This window comes from Anarrhichthys ocellatus, unplaced genomic scaffold (genome assembly GCF_004355925.1).
Source record: "Anarrhichthys ocellatus isolate YVR2014 unplaced genomic scaffold, GSC_Weel_1.0 scaffold14, whole genome shotgun sequence".
NCBI lineage: Eukaryota > Metazoa > Chordata > Actinopteri > Perciformes > Anarhichadidae > Anarrhichthys > Anarrhichthys ocellatus.
This window is the reverse complement of record NW_022280044.1, coordinates 8,018,096-8,039,214: the sequence shown is the minus strand read 5'-3', so window position 1 is coordinate 8,039,214 and position 21,119 is coordinate 8,018,096. Positions and strand designations below refer to the sequence as shown.

Here is a 21,119-nt window from a genome sequence, read left to right as displayed (position 1 = left end):
AGAGAGAGAGAGAGAGAGAGAGAGAGAGAGAGAGAGAGAGAGAGAGAGCACACTCGGACCAGAGGTTGGTCTTTGAGAAATTTTTAAAGACAAAAAGGGTTTCTGCTGACCAAATGGAGTCTGGTAACTCGTTCCACCACCGTGGAGAAGAGTTTGGATTGAGATCCTACCTCGCATTAATAGCACAAGTTGTTGTGCATTTGCAGTTCATTCATGCAACTGAATGCAGGGATTTAGGTCCGTCGGTATGTAGGTGAGCATTAGGGACTTAAACTTGATGCGAGCAGCAACAGGGAGCAACTGGAGACTGATGAGCAGTGGAGTGACATGAGCTGGTTTTTGGCTGGTTGAGGACCAGATGTGCTGCTGCATTTTGGTACAATTTGCAGAGGTTTTACGGTGTACGATTGCAGCCATGCCAGAAGGCCGTTAGATCAGTCAACTCCAGAGATGAACAATCCTGATGACGTTGATTGGTGAACTTGTCATCCAGCCCCGCCAGCATGTCAAAGCACTTATCCTGTGAAATTTCTCCACAACTTTTGGCTGGACTGGCATCACATTTTGCACAGACTTTAATGGTTCCCTGATAATGTATACGAATGACTTTTGTGATCCTCTGACTTGTCCTCTAGCGCCACCATGAGGTTGGCTTTTGTGGTTTTGAATAAAATGTTCTTGACTATTGGATTGATTGCCATGGCATTTATCAGTTCATTCATGTTCTCATCCTGGGCCATCATGGAGTTAAAACTTCAGTTTGTCCAGTACTTCGGTTTACGACCTGCAAAACTAATGACATTTCCATCAACCTCAGCTGTACTTCTTCAGAGCTAGTCAGCGAATATTCCTACTTGTATTTTGGGTTTCTACGAGAACATGTTTACATGTTTTAATGTTCAAAAAACACATTATTTCTCTCATACTGTCTTTCTGAATATATCTGTGTATTCACCCTCCGTGGACTGTCTCTTTAAGTCTCCCTCTGGAAAAAGCCCAGTGTTTTATGATTAATCAGCATTTAGGATCTTCGGCATTTGCGTTCACGGGCTTGAAAGCATCACGGCAGCCAGGGACTCCCTGTGTTTGTCAGCTACACTGAGTTGATGACTCAACTATACAGGTGTCTGTATAGTTGAGGTCATCACATCCTTGCAGAAGTTGTTGTTTAAAGTCACAGTTTCTGAGAATACAGGCGATGTGCATTTCTCCGCAGACTGAGCGTATTGATACTTTCACGGTATTTATATAGCACCTACACCTGCTTTGTAATCAAAAAGACATGGACTCACACTGAGGTGTACAGAAAATCTGACTTTCATTATTTCTTGTTTGTTTTTTAGCAGATAGCCAGCAGATTTATTATTATCCCACTTTTCAATGCCGGGCTTATGGAGCAATGCTATAAATGATTTTTAGTTGCAGTTGTTTTTTTTACAAAATGTGTTTGTTTATGAAAGCAATCAATTGTCACATTGTTTATTACAACCCAACCTACTTAAATATTAAGATGCACTATAGGAGGCCAAGAAAGATTTCTGCAAATCCGATTTACATCTTGGCAAATTCACAGCATCTTAATTTGAGGATTGTGGAGTGCTTCTCTGTTTCAAACATAATTTGTGCTTCTGGCTGATAAGGCCAGTGTGTACTTCTTGTCTGCTGCAGCTGGCAGGCGAATATAGATTGAAAACATGTCAAATGTTCTCCTCCTTCAGGACGCCGGCATTGGAACACAACCCTCCAGTTTCTCGAGATTACGTAATATTTAAGTGGCCGGGCCTTCCTCCTGCTTTTATCATTCATTAAGGAGTGTGATTCTTTTTCCGCTGCACTACACACTGGGCTGAACACATGCGTTCACCTGTGCACACATGGGCACAAAAGCACACCTGTGCATGACACGGCTCTGAGTGGCAGAGCAAATATGTCTGTTCCCAAGACAACAGGAGATAATAGAGTCATTATAACAGGACAAACAGATTACACAGTGCAGCGCTGCCGCAGAAAACCAAACATCCCGTCGACGACACCAAATAAATACTTTAAGTCGAGACTGAATCTGAAAAAAAATGTGAGTTATAGTGCGAGAGAGAAAACCAAATTGAACAACTTTCATGAACTTATCTCCCTCATTGTCTTCCATCAATCCATGATGGACATTATTTGATATGAAAATGTCACAGATGATTACTTATACAAGTTAATATCTGCCTCTGTAGGTCTGCGGGTCATCTCACCGAGCCTTGTAAATCTGTGTTAATCATCCCGTATATATATATTGCCTCGGGAATATAAGGACGCGAATGAATGTTGAAGCTAAAGCTGAAACACGAGAGCTCAAGCTGATTTGACATCTCTGTGGGTGTGATTTCATTGCTTGTTTCTATCCCTTTAATATACCGCTTTCATGACTTCCTGTGTTAGCGTTATCACTTGAAGATCCAGACTTTGGGCATCACAATGCTATCAACTATCACTAAATGGACACTCAGGCGCTCATCTGTCCAGTTTTAAACTTAAAAGAGGACGGCTAATCGAATAGAAAATGAATACAAGCGTGGCGACCCTTCAGTTGGCAGCTGTTGAATTGGTATCCAATACACTCCAGTCTGATTGCAGCAGGGAGAGGCTGCTGCGTGCGATAGTCGCACACAAACCTACGCAAACAGAAATAGTCTTTAGTTGGTGTAACGTCTTTGAGTGTAAAACATGATGTTGAAAGATTATCCACGGATAAGATTTGTGCTTATCTGTCTGCACAGAGGAGTCGTAGCGCAGATCAAATGAAAGTTGTCATTTCTTCACAGCTGCCGCTGTAAGTCGTTATGTCCTAATTACTGCGCAAGAAGAAATTTAAGCAATCAGAATCAATATCAATTAATTTTCTAATTTTGAGAAAGGAGGGAAGAAGACAGACGGCTGGATAGAACACAAATCTGTCCTGAGATGTAATTAGAATTGACTAACACTTTTGGGATGGCACAATTATGTTTAGCTGCATTTCGCACGTTTACTTTGACCCAAATTGATTTTTCCCAAGCAGTATGCGGAGGTCCTGAAATATTTCTTCTTGAAATAGAACGAAGTCTGTAGGAACAACGAAGAGGCAATTTCTATGATTCGCACACATCTGCTATCATGATAATGCCACTAGTTACAGATTTGCATCATATTTGGCTTATCTTTCTCAGTTCCACAGTGAGCATTACCATATATACTCTATCTGTGCTGTACCAGAGAGCAGCGAAGATTGTGAGTTTTAGATCTTTTTAACAAGGCTGTTCATGCTGTTGAAGACCATGTGTGTATGTGGAAATAATGTACACGATGCTGCTCATTGTCAAAGGAATTTTATCAGCTCATCTGTAGTCAGCGCACACCAGTGACAGTGAGCTGCTGCTGACCTGCAGCTGCTCTTTCAGCTCCATGCACAGATCTCAAACTTCAAGGTCCCGACCAGTTATTCTGCATGTTTTACTGCATTTGAATATACTTTGCTTATTTTTTAGTTTTCATTCTGGCAGCTCACTGGGTGAGACTGAAACTTACTTGACATATTGTACCTAGTCCACCACACTGGTTTGTCATTTGGCTTTTTCTGGAGATTTCAACTCTTAATCTGCAAATGGAGTTTGTTCTGTTGTCAAAACGTGACACTAGTTTTGGAACTTCAGCCAAAATGTTCACAATAAAATTCTGTCACGATAATGATGATAAATTCATGAGATTATTTTTGATTGGGGTTTTTCTCTACCTTGAAAAAACACATGAACAACCAATACGCCGTAGCCTACGCCGTCACTTTCTCCATCACTTTCTCCGTCACTTTCTCCATTGCTACTGTTACTCATGTAGAACAGTAGATACCTTCTTTTGAGCATCACATCTCCTGCAAATTGCTTGCTTTACTATCAGCGTTTGATGAATTCGGTCCAATAACATTGCGAAAGTCTAGAAAAGCAGCACAATTGAATTATTTCATCCCTATTCAAGTTAGCATATAAGGCTAACTGGAAGTAAGCTGGCTCTCTAACACTCGCTCTCCTTTTTGCTTTGATTCTGGTTTTAACCAAGTCCTGAGGGAAGTATCTGTCTCATTAGCTGCTGAATGCTCCACTATGTTCACCAGCTAGTCACTAACTTGTCAGCCATGCTGAACAGGAAGCATACAGAAGGTTTACCAGAGCTTGTTTGCTGAAAACAGCTGACTTGGAAAAGAGGTTGATGAGAGAGGACTTTGCGGGTGTGAAAACCAAAGCAAAGAGCTAGAAAGGTTTTTAGATCAGTGGGGAACTGAAGTCCAAAGACATCACACACAATCATTTGACCCTAAGAAAAATACTAATAGTGCAGCTTTAACTTTGTATTGAACTCTGACACTTTGTTCAATTTAAAGAAAATGAACTGATACATTTAGGATCAAACAAATAAATATCAAGTGTTTAAATCTAGCTTTCAAACCGTGATAAAGAATTGCTTCTAACAGCACTGGTATGGAACATTTCTTTAAATTTTACTGATAAAACCTCAGGCTGATAACACACAAGGTTATAAGTACCCTTGTTGCTAGTACAAATAAGATTGCTAGAGTCTTTTTTTTTTAAACTGCATAACTAAACACATGCTCGAGTGGGTGGAGAGCCATATGGGAAAACACAGAATCAATATTTGAGAGTGCAAAACTCAAAACTTGCTCAGGACATATCTAGAATAAATAAATACATAAAAAATGCCATACACCAAAAATATTATGTCTCGATTTGGAAGGAGGTTGTTGAAGTGATACACATGCCAACTGATGGTGGGTGTTTCTTGGCCATGATTTTGATGTTTAATACTCACAGTTATGGGCTGTGGTAGAGGAGCGATAATCAATACGACACTCTTTTTTTCAGCGCTGCATATTCAAGAGCAGTTGGCTTCATTCATACTGTAATCTTCTGCGAAGCACATCAAATCGTTTATATTGCATTTCAAAATTAAATCTAATGTATGAATCCTATTGTTAGCCCCACATCTTGGTTTTCAAAACTGTGTTTGTCTGTGAGTCAGCAGTTTGTGGTCTAAAGATAAAGTTTAATTAAGCTAAAAGCTTCATTGGCTCCCCCATGACTCCTGTCCAATCCCTCCTCCAAACTCTTCTACCTTCTGACTAATTGGACGACCAACCCCCCATAATCTTTGAGCCCAAATTAGATTAATGAGCGGACACATTTCTGTGGTGTGCACCCATTCAATACCCCTTCTGGCAGCGCTCGTAGACTCTTAGGGAGATTTCTTGCTTGGTCATGTTTGTAAACAAAAGCTGATCTGGGGCTTTTGGAGTAGCGGGTAGTGCTTGTGATGCCACTGCTGATTCACAAGCACTTTTGCGAATCATCTTCCCGCATCACTAACTTCTGCTGTTTGTCTGCTCTCTTCTCAGGCTATGGGCATGCAGCGCCGGGGACCGACGCAGGGAAGGCCTTTTGCATGTTTTATGCCGTCCTGGGAATCCCTTTGACTCTTGTCATGTTCCAAAGTCTGGGCGAGAGGATGAACACTTTTGTCAAGTACCTCCTGAAGCGAATCAAGAAGTGCTGCGGCATGAGCATCACCGACGTATCCATGGAGAACATGGTGACTGTAGGATTCTTTTCCTGCATCGGCACGCTGTGCATCGGAGCCGCTGCCTTTTCCCATTACGAGGATTGGAGCTTCTTCCAGTCTTATTATTACTGCTTCATCACATTAACAACTATAGGCTTTGGGGACTTTGTGGCCCTTCAAAAGAACCGGGCCCTCCAGAAGAAGCCCCTGTACGTGGCCTTTAGCTTCATGTATATCCTGGTGGGCCTGACGGTCATTGGGGCCTTCCTCAACCTGGTGGTGCTCCGTTTCCTGACTATGAACAGTGAGGACGAGCGGCGGGATGCTGAGGAACGGGCCTCGCTAGCAGGCAACCGGAATAGCATGATCATCCACATCCAGGACGAATCGCTGCAGCGGGGCCGGCGGCGGCGCGACCCGTACCGACCGGAAGTGACTGATTTGCAGTCAGTCTGCTCCTGTATGCACTACCACTCGCATGACTTCGGCAGCTCTGGGGGAGGGATGGGAGGCCTCGGCTGTGCCTTCTCCCATCAGAACTCATTCAGCTCACAGCTGAATCCCAATCAGTACTTTCATTCGGTTTCCTACAGGATCGAGGAGATCTCGCCCAGCACCTTGAAAAACAGCTTCTTCCCTTCGCCCATCAGCTCGGTGTCTCCGGGCCTCCACAGCTTCACAGACAATCACCAGCTCATGAAGAGAAGGAAATCCATCTAAAACCTAACACACACAGGACAAATGAGGTTCCACGTTTTATACACAAGGTCAAACATTTCCAATGCTGCTCCTTACCAAATCTTATTTCAGCACTTTCTTTTTTTCCTTTTTTTGGTTGTGTGTAATATAAAAAGTATTCTTAGGGAATGGATGAAGAACACTGCAGAACAGCGTGGACACAATGGGATGCAAAGCATGAAGCATGGATTTCTATTTTTTCAAGAGATTGCTCTATTTACAAACACAAAGAAGAAGACCTTCCTTATTTCAGATTTACAGTACAAAATTGGTATATTAACTTTGGTTACATGCCAAATGATGCACACTTGGGGAAATGCTATTTTTCAAAAAGGGAGTTAGCTTGTTTCACCTTAACTTGAAGTTATGTACTATCCCATTGCCTCACTGCAGACAGAGATTTTAAAATGACTTAAAGCATCAGGTATTGTTTTCTATAAGCAATCATATATTTCAATGGTTTCACCGTGCATCAAGCCAAAATATTGTTGCCAATATTAGCATGTGCATTAGATGTCATTTACTGAGTGTGCCATGGTTTTGTGAAATTCATTAGTCTGTTTGTAGAACAGCCAAATGAAAGTGTCTGTTTGTCTTGAATTCAAAGGATCATGCTGCTGTTATTAATATGTGTCCTCATCAGGAATCAGATCTGGCCACAGAAGCTTTAATTTCACCTAGGGCCTTTTTCGTAATTAGATGTCAAACTGACCTGAAGGAAAATCCAACATCACCACTACACTTTTAAACAGATCTGTATTTCAGCACATGACATTCATATTGAATATCAGTTATATTAAGTGCACTGCAGTGCATTGATAATTTAGCAACAAAGTTCAGCACACATAAGGGATCACTCCATTGTAAAAGAGGCAAAGAGACCAGTTTCTTCATTTACCGTCAGTCTCTTATAAGACCAGATTCCAATGCAGCAAATGTTGTATAACAAAAGGGTCAGTCAGCGATTTAGTATTCCACAAAGTTGTGGACACAAGAAACAGAATAAAGCAGTGGAGGCTGAGATATTCTGACTTTTAGTCGCCCGTAACGATGAAGCTCTAAAAACACTGGATCCTACATTGAAACCCCCACACCTCCAGTTTGCAACGCAGGCTTTCATTTAAATATTTTAAGTCTCAAGCTCAGGATGAGATAAACATGATGACCTCACTATGACATCATCATGGTTATTGATTCAAATCATGAAACTCCCTCCAGAGCCACACACACATGCATGAATCAATGAGTATAGGCCTCGTCATACTCCTCACGACGGGTAAGCTGAACGCCATGTGTACAATTGGTGGAGGGCCCCTTTAAGGTGGCGTTGTGGCTAAGATCCTATGATCGGTAATGCTCTTCACAAACTAGGTGGCCCGGTAGCTCCACACATTCACTTTTGATTGGCTGCAAAAAGTTCTCAGGATCTTTTGAGAAGCATTCTTGGGCAAGTAGCTGGAGGCGATGAGTCCTGGTTGAGGAAAGTGATTTTGCAGGTTTTTGGAAAATTATCAAATGAAGAGATGATATAAGACAGTGTAAGAGGATCAGAAGGCTTTAACCTGCAGTTATCAAAGTGCAATTAAGTGACTCCAGCTGAATTTATAAGCAGTGTAATTTTTAATCAAAGGACATGATTATGCTCCAAAGTCCTGTATAGTACACAATGCATGCCCGTAGCAGCTGACCCTGGGTCTGTTGATGAACCCTGCTCAGATCTAGCCCTGCAGCACCAAGAAGCAGAACGGTTCACAGTGATGGAAAAGCATGCAGATCCAAACTGACGGCTCTTGAGGTTTTGATGCACTTTGGAGCCATCAGGGAAACACAACCTGATAAACACATCAGCACGGACACAAGCAGAAATAGTGAGTGTGAGTTAAATGTGAGGGGAAGATCACAGAAAAGAAAAAGACTTAATAACATCAGTATGATCCGTTCACTTTCTGTAAAATGTCAGAAGAAGGAAAGGGGATAGGGAAGATTTTTTATGTTTGAAAGATCTGATAAGTGCATGAACTTTGTATGATGAATTTGGAAATAATTTCATAATAACTTCTAAAGTATTTTAATGGCAAATAGTCTTTAGGATGATTTGCAATACAAGCTGTTTCTTTTGCCAAAGTCCAGCAGTTCTTAAAGGGATACACATTATTTACTTAATTCATCTTTCATTCAAACAAACTGTACAATAATGTTTGTTCTCAGGTTTGAATGAATCACCTTTTTTTTTTATTTGCTCCTATAACAAACACAATCCCAGAAGTGCAAGCGCAATGGCCAACTACAATGTACATATCAAATCCTCATTTCCGAATAGTAGGGATGTTCTTAGAAATGCGACTGAGATGCATCATCTCACTGAGGCCTGTTCTGCGTCTGATGCAGATGTGTACACCAGGAGTCAGTTTGCATAAAAGATATAATTTGTGACAGGGCTGGAAAATATTTGGGCAATTCTTGATATTTCTTTTGATTATAGGTCTTTTTATGAAGCCTAATGCTCATTTCCTGTCACAAATTATGCAAACTGTCAAAGACAAAATATTCACTATAACTGAGCTCTTAAATTAGGCAGGATTAAAGCGCTACACATGATTTCTAAAGGCCTTTTAAGCTGTAAATGTATATTTAAATATAAATTATTTGTAAAGACTGGAGTAAAGAGGAGCTTTTTAAGGTTACACAGGGCTGGGAGCTATTCCCTCGGCAAGTTATATCCTTCAAAATCAATATTTCTGGAAACATACCAACCAACACCAAACACCAAATTTCTGGACCTTGACACTCAAGAAGCATAGCCATCAGTATTCTTTGCTGCCTAGTGTTTAACAGGCTTATATTAATTTTCTGGGTAGGTGAGCATGCCTCACAAGGTGAATGCCACTCTGTTTGGGTAAATGGTGAAACGCCATGGATCCTATTCAGTCGTGACAAACATAACCAGGCGTGGAGTCCGAGATAAGCCCTAAAAGCATTGTTTCATGATTGGAACTATACCGGCTTATCTGAATATCCTGTACAATATGTTTATAACAACCTTTGGAATAAAAATGCCTTTTCATGGCTGAGATGCATATGTATTTTTACACATTAGCATACGTGCCTTGAAGAAACAGTAGTCAGTGTTTCTGTTGAAGTGGGGCACATTTAAATGTGGTGGATCTGTTTGTGCTTTAGCAAACCTAATGGAAGGTTATGGAGGTCTGAAGCGCAGATGTGGTTAATGTATAGACAGATCTAAGTTCTGACAAACAAGTTCATATGAGGAGATGAAAATCAACTTGTAATCTTACCAACTCATCCTCACTCCCAACATGTCAAGTTGCCAGTTAGTGGTCCTATGTATACGTGTGAATTGCCAACGTTAACCACGTGTTGAAGTCTGTCGGACTAGCCTGCACATTGAAAAAATCCGTTAAAGGGGTACCCAGTGCGTTAAAAAGGGATGCCAAGGGGGTCCTGCCCAAGAATCCATAATGTGACGAGTTGGGAGTGAGAACTTATTAGATCTTACACCTACCTTCTATAACCACGTACACACCCGGCGCCAAATCAGACTGAAACTCTTTACTTTTGAAAGACATAATCATCCGTTAGCAGCTTAAAAGATAATTCCAGTATATCGCAAATTGTTGTTGTTTCCATAGTTTTGGCCGACACTCCTATCAGTAATAGTAATATTATACTGACAGTAATTGCTGAGATTTGGGAATGCCACAACATTGCTAAAAAGAAGCCACATGGCGCAAGAGACACAAGCGGGCAGATGATTAGACAGGTTTAAAGTTAATGCTAGCAATATCTCCTAGATCCTACGAACAAATATTGTCTGTTTAACCGAAACAATTTAAAACACATACACACACATGATATCACAGCCACAATTTTGCCGATGTAAAAACTCGCTTGTCTCAAACAAATGCTCTTTTTTCTCCCGTTTGAGTAACATTTGCTAAACACTTTAAGGAAAGCAATTTTAGGAAATATCTTTGCCTATCTACCCGCTTTTTAAGCTGCATTGATTATTTTTGGCCATTTGGGTGCAGCAAAACTAGCTGCACACAAATAGTTGACATATTATCACCTTATAGAGTTTACATTTACATTTTATTAGGAGTCATGTATCTGCCTGCTATCTAGCAGTGAGGGGTGGCATACAGTGAGATTATCTGTTTATCTTTATCTCAATAAACGTGGTTTAGAAATTCTGGCTAAACTATACTCTTGTTAACACCTGGTTGATGGTGGAGGCTTTTCATTTCTTGCCTCACTGGACTTTGTTGTAGTTGTTCCCAGATCTCAATTATTACTTTGTTGAATATAATGTTGTCACAACCGTTACGAATAATGGCAAACATGCAAAAATAACTCCCAAATTGTAATAAACTGGAATTAACCTTTAAACGTATCCAATATTGGTCATGGTTGAGCAAATATCTACCTATAAGAAGTGTCACTGACGGTTTTCAGTGTCGTCTACCTTCCATTCAGTTCACAGCCAAACTTTTCCATGCAGCATTTTGGGGGAATGTATCAGCCATAATGGATCTTATTTTTTCTGAAAGGAAGCAGCAAACAAATGAACCCATTTGCTTTTCATGAGCTGCAAGTCAGATCGTTTTTCATACCCCCTCCCAAACGCGCTCATATTACCGGTACTCAGATTTGTCTGCCATCATGCGACATGTCATATTGATGGTCCTCGACTGAATGTTACTCTATAACACAGATGGCACGGAGAAACAGCATCACGCAACATCTCTCTCAAGTGCAATGTTTTGCTTTCTCGAGCGTTTCCCTGCCACGTGGCATCAAACAACACAAAGGTGTTAGTTTGATTCAGTTATTTGGTTGTCGTTTTTTTCTTTCGGCATTTTGTACGTAGCTTTGCTTGGCTTCCAGGCGTCATTTACTGCATGTGGCAGTATGTGCAGGCCATTGCTCTGTCAACAGTGCCATGTTTTCCGACAGGGACAAAAGAGACACAAATTGCACTACTAACTGTGTAATACAATATAATAGAAAGGCTGTGTTCCATAACTTCTATTTGTGAAATATCCTTTGCAATAGGTTCTTCTGTAGGTCTGATGAACAAATACTACCATGTACCATATTCCTTACAGGAGATTATATCCCATCCATGTGGTTTTTGCGGTCATGTTGAACCGACCGACGTCTTCTGTCACAATTTTGAAACTGATGTCTGTACAGTACACTCCAGTATGGGTCCCCTCTCTTTTCGCCACACTGAGAAGAGATTGTTGAGAATTGTGTAGAGTGAAATGAACATTTTACATAACATTTTACATTTGTATGTTTTCCTTTTTCTTTTCTTTTTTGGTGCGCGTGTGCATGATTTGGTGTGGGTGACTTACTCGGTTACACAGCCTGAGTGAAGCCATAACAAACTTGAATAAAAATGATGAGCCTCCTTCTGAAACCCTCTGTCTTGTTCTAATTGCCTAACATCTCCAACTGCTCGACTGAGAAGTTTAATTCGCACTTGGCATTTTACATTCTTAAAAAAAAGTTATGGCATTATATATTTAATAAATCAACAGTTTCAATGATTTGTAAATGTGCCGCGGGCCAGTTTCTCTCAGTTTAAACTAATTCAAGATCAACTTTCAACTCACTCACACTCTAAGAATTGATCTAAAGTACCTCTTATTTCATTCAAAAAGCTAAAACTAATATTATTCTCAAGATCACACCTCATGGACTAGAGAAGTGTGGCCTTCGAGCATTTCAAGTGAGAGGAGCCTGGCCACCAAGAGTATCTGCTGATAAATACAAAGAAACATTGTGAACTAAACTGAATAGTCTGAATCTAAAATATTCAGACTTTCAGTCAATGATCTGACGAGAGAACAAAAATATGAGCTGCAGGATATAAAAGAGATAATCCTTGATTAATCATATAAACCCAATCACAATGCCTTCGTTTTTCTTTTTTCACTTTTACTTTCTTTTCATAATTCTCAAAGTAAAAGGAATCATTTCACATTTTGTAAAATATGCTTATTTACATGAGACCACACAGGTCTGTACGGGAAACAACTCCCAGTAGTCGGTTAGCCTAGCTTAGCATAAAGACTGGAACCAGGGGGAAACAGCTAGCGTGTCCAAAGTCAACAACATCCGCTTACAAAAACCTTTAAGGTTCACTTAATAACACAATTGTTAAACCTGTACAAAAATCGAAGTGTAAAACAATGAAGGTAATAAAAACCTGTTATTTAGTTTTGGATGTGACCTTGCGTCGGACAGTGCCAGGCTAGCTGTTTCAAGATCTTGGTTTGGGTTAAATTAGGTAGGTGTGTTACATTAAATAAGTATGCTGTTACGTAACTGCTGGTAGTTTAGTACTCTACAAAAAAAAGTCAACCTTGACTTGGTTTAACACAGGACATACAGAGCAGCCTCCTAGCTGAAAGTTTGTTATTTCTCACTCTTTATAGTTGCTCTGACTGTCTAATAACGATGCGGACAGGTTTGAATTAGAGTCAGTTGAAAGCCTGGACAAAACCCCACGTCAGAGCAACATTATGGTGTAAAAATACTTTGTATCATGAATTCTGGCCAAATTTGACTGATAAAGGATTTCTGCTGTCCAGTCGCCGCCTTCTTCTCACCAAGTGGCTCATGCAGTGCAGCTGGATGTTCAGTAGGTGGGAGAATGAGCAGGCAACATCCCTTTTTATCTCTTCCCACACCGCAGTAATTATATGTCAGCCGTGAACGTCAGGCAACAGAGAGGGCGACACAGTAAGAGCATGGCAGAGGGGCGTAAGGGCCATCTCTTGGCGTTAAGCCTGTAATTTTGCATCTTAAATGATCATGTAAGCGTAGCCAAGTTGTTCTGCAGCGGGACCATCTCCAACATACCAATGATATGATGTAGCTTTGCAATAAGCAGGTGCTGAAATGCTGCTTTTCTGTTTTTTTCTGGCCCGAGGCGAGAGACTGAGACAACGGAGAGCGGGAGATTTTCAACGATGATTGAGTCTGTCTGCCTGATGAAAAATGGATCTACTGTAGGAGGCACAACTGCCCGCCAATACGAGTCTCATCCATCGCAGGAAAGCTCTGCGACAGTCTGCCTCTGAATATAAAAATGAGGCTGACGTAGAAGCGATGAAGCCAAATTTTAAAATAAGCTGCTGTCTTGAAGTGATTAAGATCTGCAGATATTCCTGCAGGCAATACACACCACCTCATTGACTCATCTAGCCTGTCTAAAGATGTTTATGCTGAAAACTATCACCAGAGCCGGGGCTTGGAAGAGAATTCGATCAAAGTTTAACTCCAGTGAATGCTGACAACATTACGAACATCTCTCTGATATTGAGTTTCAGCCCCTTTATCCACTATATTCAGTCTCTCCAAAGGTTACAAATCCATCTGTAACACTTGTACTTCTCTTTATATCTCATTCATGTGGCTGGTTTTGATTTAATAGGGGAGGGCAGTAAGATATAAATGTTTTTATAACATATAAAATCATTATGTGATGACCACAAAAAAAGTTTTTTCTCAGGTTGAAAAACCCCAGTATAATGGGATAATATAGTAAATACATATTCTATTTGATGAGAAGGATGTGTTCTGCTGATGTCCATGACAGCTGGCTTTGTTCTACACATGATGATGATGAGGCCACCAAACTCCACCGTTGATGCTAACATGTAAAGGAGGTCTGTGGCACCATCTAGTGGTGCGTGAACTGCAAAAATATCTGCTACAATTTACTTCTTCATAATCAACTGAGCAGCAACTTGTCATTATTTCATGTCATTATAAAGTTGCTCTGTGGACGATGAAAACAAACCGGCCTTGCCATGAGTGTGCACGCGGGCTGTCACTAAGCTGTGGATAATTAGAGATCACTGTGACCCTAATCTGCTTAATTACATTAAGACAGCTAAGACCTTTACCAACTGCAGTGTCATTGCCTTTTGCTCATTTGGCACAAACCAAACAAACAACACGGACAACAACAGGATCGTTCACCTTTGCTGAAAGATTCAACTCCTAAAAGAATTCAAGCGGGAGATGTCTGCCAAACCTGTGAGTATACCTCATCAACACATGGTGATCTGGTTTGAAATGGTTTGTCACTGCCTATGTTAGTTTGAGTGACATGTAGTGAAAGTGAGGGAACGTGCTTGTTATACAGTGTGCATACAGCAACCTCATCAGCTGTATCATTAGACAATACAAACACAATATGCCTTGTGCTTGGTTCTGGTATTTCATTTCTGTATTTATCTAGTGGTAAATAGGAGTCATGGTATTTAAGGTACTGCTGGTCACTTTATACAATTGGAGTATTATGGAATCTTTAGTTTGGCATTAAATTAAATCAACGTACATGTGTAAATGTAATTGCCATCTTGTAGTATTTTCTGTCTGAAGAAATGTTTTGTTATCACTTCTGACCATGTTTACTTTATAAAGGGTTTATAAGTTGTAACTAATGGCTTTAGTAATGTTTAACAAATCATTTTTAACTGCTTTTTAAAATAGTGATAAACAACTTGCAAGAGCAACTGGTTCCCTTTAGCTTGTGTCTGGCATACCTTGTTTTGCATCACAAGCAGCACTCCAATGGGCTGTTTAACCACTTGTGTACCGTCAACACTGGTCCCCAAACTTCTTTGCTTGTGACTCTTATATAGGGAGTAACATCTCCTTCCGACACCTCGTCACAGGTTGCATGTTGTCAGTTAATCTAAAACAGATTTTCCCCTCTCTAAATTCTTTCGGTTGAATCCCTTGTAGGCCTGAAGTGGTAAAACCCCCGTTGTAGAAAAAAAAGATGAGAGACAAGTTGGTAGGTTGGAGCTGGGCAAACGTCTGTTGACCGACCAGATTCATCTCATGACCATTTGTGGGTTCCGCAGCCCCAGGTTGGGAACCATTGTTCAAGAAAACAGCTGTAAAGCATCCAAAATAAATTCGTTAGCAATTTATTAACAGTTACATCGAAAGACTTGATGGCTGATTGTAGAGAAATAACAATATTAATGATTACATAATAATAAATATCACTACAGAGTAAACCTATGACGTAGCAATTTCAATTGCTGTTCATTTCAAATATTGATCAGTTGTTAATAAATTGCTCTGCAGTTATTCAAAAAGAGGCGCTATTAAGCTATTAAAAACAAAGCAGCTCGAGGGATTTTTCAGTAGCTGAAACAGTTACAATTCATAGAGTATGTCCTGTCAGGAGGTGGTACGGAAATGATTTATCTTCCCAAGAGTGCTGCACTTGTTACATTAGATAAGTACCATTATGCTTTCCAACCATGTGCTGAACAAAGACTTCTCGGTAGAAACGGAGGCCACATTATGGTTTCAGTGATATTGATATGATGTCTCTTTTGTTCAGGGGGCTCCCCAGCGGGAAGAAATGTTGACCATCCAAGTTAAAAATACCATGTTGCATCTGAATGGTCAAAATCTCAGACTGGCAGCTGAAAATGGCCGCAATTCGAATGCACCTGGCCTCCATATGTCAGCAACACATGGGAAGGAGACAGTGGGTCAGCTTACGGCCTGCTCGCCGACCCAGGAGGGCACGGCACAGTTGGACTTGTTGCTGCTCAAGTCCCCCAGGCCTGAGTCAGGGAGGGAGGCCGAGAGCCAGCCACTCAGACGCCCTCCGAAGCTCGCCCCACTGGAGCTACCAGAGGAGGTGAGGGAGGCTCAGAGGCAAAAACTTAAGTCTATCCAGCAAGAGGCCAAGCCTACTTCCTGTAAGCTGGATGTGATGGTGAATGAGATCCATACAAGGAAGGTAAAATCCTGCGTGAGACAGAGACTGGTAAAAGCTGTAGGTTGCCCTATTGCTTCCACTGAGCCACTCAAAGTCCAACAGCAACACACATCTTCAAGGCCCCAGCTGACAGGCTTCGTCCCCATAGAGCACAATGGAGACACGCATCTGGAGGATGTGGTGTGTCGAGGTACCCCAGCTCCTCTTCGCTGCAAGCCTGCCCCTCCTTTGCTTTCCCGGCGAGTTAAAGCTCAAGCCGCACGTGGCCACGAAGAGGTCGCACGCGAAAACCCCCGCACCCCCCAGCAGGAAGAGGGGAGGCGGCGGCTGAGGCTGAGGAGAGCACAATGCCTAGAAGAGGATCAGTGCAATTCAAACACGTCAACAGGGGGATTATCTGCAGATAAATGCAAGCTGGCCCAAGGTGTCCAAGGCAAAGGGCAGAGAGCAGAGAGGGCGAGAGTCCAGCTGCATGCTGGAAAAGACATCAAAGAGCCTCCTGCAGTCCCCTGGGAGCATTGAACTATCAGGAAAAGCCATCAAGAGGATTGATTGCAGTCAGCAATCTGCAAGATGCACTCTGAATCGACAGACGGCCGAAGGTGGAAGCGGTGAACACCCGCTTGACGGTGTGAAGCCAAGTGCTTCTCACTGGAGATTAAAGAGGAAAAAACCTTTGATAACAAAGCATAACAGTGCAGTCCCTCTGGAACGTCTCCAACTGTAATCAAATTGGATCTTTCACTTTTGCAGCTCAGGACTTTATGAAATGATGTCATGCTTAGAGATGACCCACCAGAAACAGGCTTATATCCCAGTTTGGAAGCTGATTTATAGTCTACTAATTTCCTCGGCAGATGAAAAAAACCATGTAGGAATCAGAAAGTGCTGTATTGAACTGTGCCATTATAAACTGCTGTACACACAACATCAGCAAATAACGCAGATTTTTGAACAGTTTAGTCTGTAATCTAGAGATGAAATATTTGCACTAGATTGTACTTTCGAAAATTGTCCATATAGGGTATTGTCATGTAATCTCTGAGGAGAACAGCAACGTAGCAGAGCTGTGTTTTGCTGACATATCACTGGCACAAAGCCAGATCGATTTGAAGTTCGTTAATGGTCCGGCTGACTTTCCCTTGTATTCCCAAACATGTCATAATATTTTATGAAAGTCTATGTAAGGCAGCTCTAAGTTATAGATTTTCCCATTTCCAAAAGCTATTCCCTAGATCAGAGTATGCAACGATTCAATGAGGCGGAGCAAGCACAAAGCAAGGCTCCTGGCACATCACAGAGAGTTAAATCATAGAAAACAAGTTATGATGAGTTAAATAACAGTAGTCAATGACCATCTTTATGAATCTGTATCTAGTGTTTCTGATTGTCATGTTCAAAATATGATATGCATCAGCAGTGGTTGCTGAATATCTTGCTTTAAAAAGAGCAGGAGCAGCCACAATGCTCTGCACTTAGGAAGATTTGACTAATACTCAAAGTCTCCCTTGATTGAGGCTTGTTCTGACCTTTGGTCAATCAGCAGGTAATGTTAACAACATAACTCAGCCTTAAGTAGGTGACACTGTTTTTGTCATTAAGCACTGCCTGCTTCATTCATCACTTATCTTTCTCTAATGTTTGCTCCAAACAAGTTTGAGAACTTTTATGGACCACTTTTCTTTTTGTCTTGTTGCTCAGAGTAAATCTTCTTCTTTGGTTTTCCCTCTACACAACCAAACTTCCCTGAGGAAGATGAGCATGTTGAAAGTGAGTTCCTCCTTTGTCTTTCACCCCGAGGCATTAGACCAGAACACCGGCGTTCCACATGTCCGGTGATCAAGACAAAGCTGGCAAGATGTGTGCAGCCTTAATTCCACCAGGCTTTGTTTGCAGGGGTTTCCTTCATTGATTCTTCTTCTTCAATTACACAGGCTGCTAAAATGCGCTCTGTCTGATCAGGGCCTTAGCATTCATTTGGAGTCATGTTTCTGTTAATGTGGTCCCTACCAAATCCTGAGGGGACTATATGTATCTTTTGTTCTGCTGTGTTCACCAGGTAGTTGCTAGCTCTTCTGTCTGCTGTTTAATGCTAAGCAGGTAGCTTATAGCGAGTTTATCACTTTAATATTTAAAAAAATGAAGACAGCTACCTGCTACAGCTATAAACAAGGTTGAGGAGAGCATCAGACTGATCCAAAACAAGTAGCTGAACGATGCTACAATGCTCCGTAAAGCTGAGGGGAACTGCAGAGTTGATGTGAATTCTCTCACAGTTTGTTGCGATTAGCGACACCTTTCATATTAAAATAATTCCACACCAATGTAGCATTGTGCTCCCATAATATTATCGGGTTCATGATGGGCAGGAAGGATCAAAATCGATGAAGCAGAAGCAGGGATATCTTATTTACTATGCCACACTTTTTTTCATTTACATACATTTTTCTCTATATATGTTTTTGCACCTACATTACCCACAATGCAACCTGACCTGTCAGGAATACTTGGCCCTGGCCCTCACGGCCTCCAGGCCATGTACTGTCTCACCTGCCATCCAAGAACCATCCACTAGATGCCCTCAGGATCTCTTGCCAGTCTTGGTCACCTGACATCCCCGCCCACATGCACACCTGTTCCAACTTTCCCTCATTAGCCCTGCAGTTTATAACCAGCCCTTTTGCACACACTCTTTGCTTCATTCCTTTTAGTTCAAGCCACTCCTCTTACTTGTTTTGGAGTTTGCTGGATGTTGACCTGCTGTCTGTTGGGTGAACCATCTGTCAATCAAACTCTTCAATTAGCCAATCTGGAGAATAATGAAAACATTGTTTCCATTGAGAAAAGCCTTTAGTGTTGTTCCTTGCTCTTCTTTCAATAAAGAAATACTCTTCAGTGTGGATATAACTGATGTTATTGCAGCATCTATGCTAACCCGTAGCTGCCAGTAGCTCCTCAGAGGATGCAGATTGGGCTGTGCAGTGACTTGCCGGACACAAACGCATCTCCTGAAGCCTGACGATGAATTTTTCTGTGATATGTGATGCCGCAATTCTCGCCTGATCTTGTGCCCGTGTGAGTGTCCAGTGCAGTGTAAGCTAAGTTGACCCTTGCAGTTCAATTTCCCCATCAGGCAACATTTGGTCCATTGTTAAAACATAACTGACAGGGAGAAAATACCAGCAAGTTGAAGGTTGCCAATCGAAAGGCAACCTGACACATTTTTTAACCTGTCATTAAAACTCTGGTACTGGAAGAACAGCGCCCTCTTGCTGTCTGTATTGTAAAGCAGTGCCACAGATTCCCCACCAAGGCTAAATGCGGCAAACACGGCATCTCCGGCATAATTCAACTTTTAATTATTGTGGTTATTACTGTTGCATGCTGAAAGTGCTAATGTAAAATGCTGATGTAATTCACACATGAATGTTTTAACATATTTTTTCTGACGTGGGAGGTAGAAAGCTGGCTGTCGATCAGACGACAGATGGCTTTCTCCGAGACTACATGGTGCTCACAGCTTCTCGTTCACCCTACAAGCCGGTCACTTCTTTAGCCCTCTCACATAAGGCGACGGTTGCTTAGACTCACACCATCGCGCATGACGTGCATCTGCCCCAAATCGTCAGCCCACTTCCCATCCACTTCACCCTGAGCCTATACATAGCCTGCCCTGTGCTCACTTTCCTTGGCTACAAAGGCACTGTAAATAGGCCTGGATGTGATGGCTAACTTGTTTGTTGTCCATGACATTCAAATATTGACACTGTTTTAGAGACTTTTGGTACCTCACCAGCTCCACTGCAATTTGGATGCATTTTCTAACACAGCAAAAGCATGCAGTGACAGCTGTAAGAGCACTATAAAGAGGATAGTTCAACAAAAAACTGCCAACACGAGACTTGTGATGCAGAGGACTTTAGAGAAGCACAGAATGTCTGCCAGACAGGCAGAGCTGCTGTGTTTCACTGCAGCTTCCTATCCTGCCAGGGAGCATGACCGCATATGATAAGGACATCAGTGTACACTGAAATGTGAATTACAGGCATCCTCTAAATGTGCATATCAAATCAAAGCGTAGATTTGCAGGTTGGCAAACAGTACTGACTTTTCTATCAAGGGAAATAAATTAGATATGTGACTATTCATTCATGAGTGTGTTTTCTTGCTGTAAATAAATGATCAGTTCTACAAAGTGGATATTGTAGAATAAAAATGTCATCATCTTTGAGGGAATTGGGATATTGCGAAAAAAAAATTGGCACAAGAAAACAAATTTTAAAGTAAGATAAGTGCAACAAAACTACTGAGGCAAGTAAAGAAAGTAAATTCGAATATATACATGTATATTTCATGTTTTATGCATGAAAATATATGAGAAAACAAGAAAGATCTGTAGTCTGGTGTGATTGTAAACTTATCGAAACAGCACGACATGAGTGATATAGATCACAGAGCTTTAGGTCAAAGCAAGGACAGACATTTAACACAAAGCTGCAAGCACAAGTGTTCTATAATCATTTCCCCAACTTAAATACAGCCCTGCTCCACAAGTGTGTGGCTGGTTGAAGCCACCGCGGCCCGGCCCACCACCAGCCCCAGGGCGGCTCCGCTGTGGCTATCACAGTGGCAAAGGCCGGACAGTTGACGCGGTTGCCAAGAGGCAGTGCCTTTTCTTTGAGGGCAACACTTCAGATGGGCGCAGCCATAAAGGAGAGAAAATAAAAGGATAAAAATATCCAGAAAGTTGCGTCTATAATTGGCTGCGCCTTTCAGCCTTTTTTTATGTGAGCACAGCCCAGTCAAGAACAGTGGAAGCCACTTCATCCCCCAGTGAAACCCTACACTTCTCCCCTTTCACAGTTCCCTCCCACTCTGTCCACCCATCCACAAGGTTTCTGAAGCTCACCTCACTTTTTAACAACACTGTACCCTGGACTGTCACCCTGGATTAAATGGTAATCTCATTTTGATTTCTGGCGGAGTGGAGGTATCTCGGATT

At 41.5% G+C, this 21,119-nt stretch overlaps 1 protein-coding gene across 1 annotated transcript in view; it reads left to right on the top strand.

Moving 5' to 3' along the window:
* kcnk9 (potassium channel, subfamily K, member 9) overlaps positions 1–11,761 on the top strand; it is a 35,508-nt gene extending 23,747 nt beyond the window's left edge. Inside the window, exon 2 of the mRNA XM_031853714.1 lies at positions 5,429–11,761. Within this exon, the coding sequence (XP_031709574.1) occupies positions 5,429–6,312 (884 nt within the window). The 3' untranslated portion in view covers positions 6,313–11,761. The remainder of the gene's footprint in view (positions 1–5,428) is intronic.
* The last annotated feature ends 9,358 nt before the right edge of the window (positions 11,762–21,119 follow it).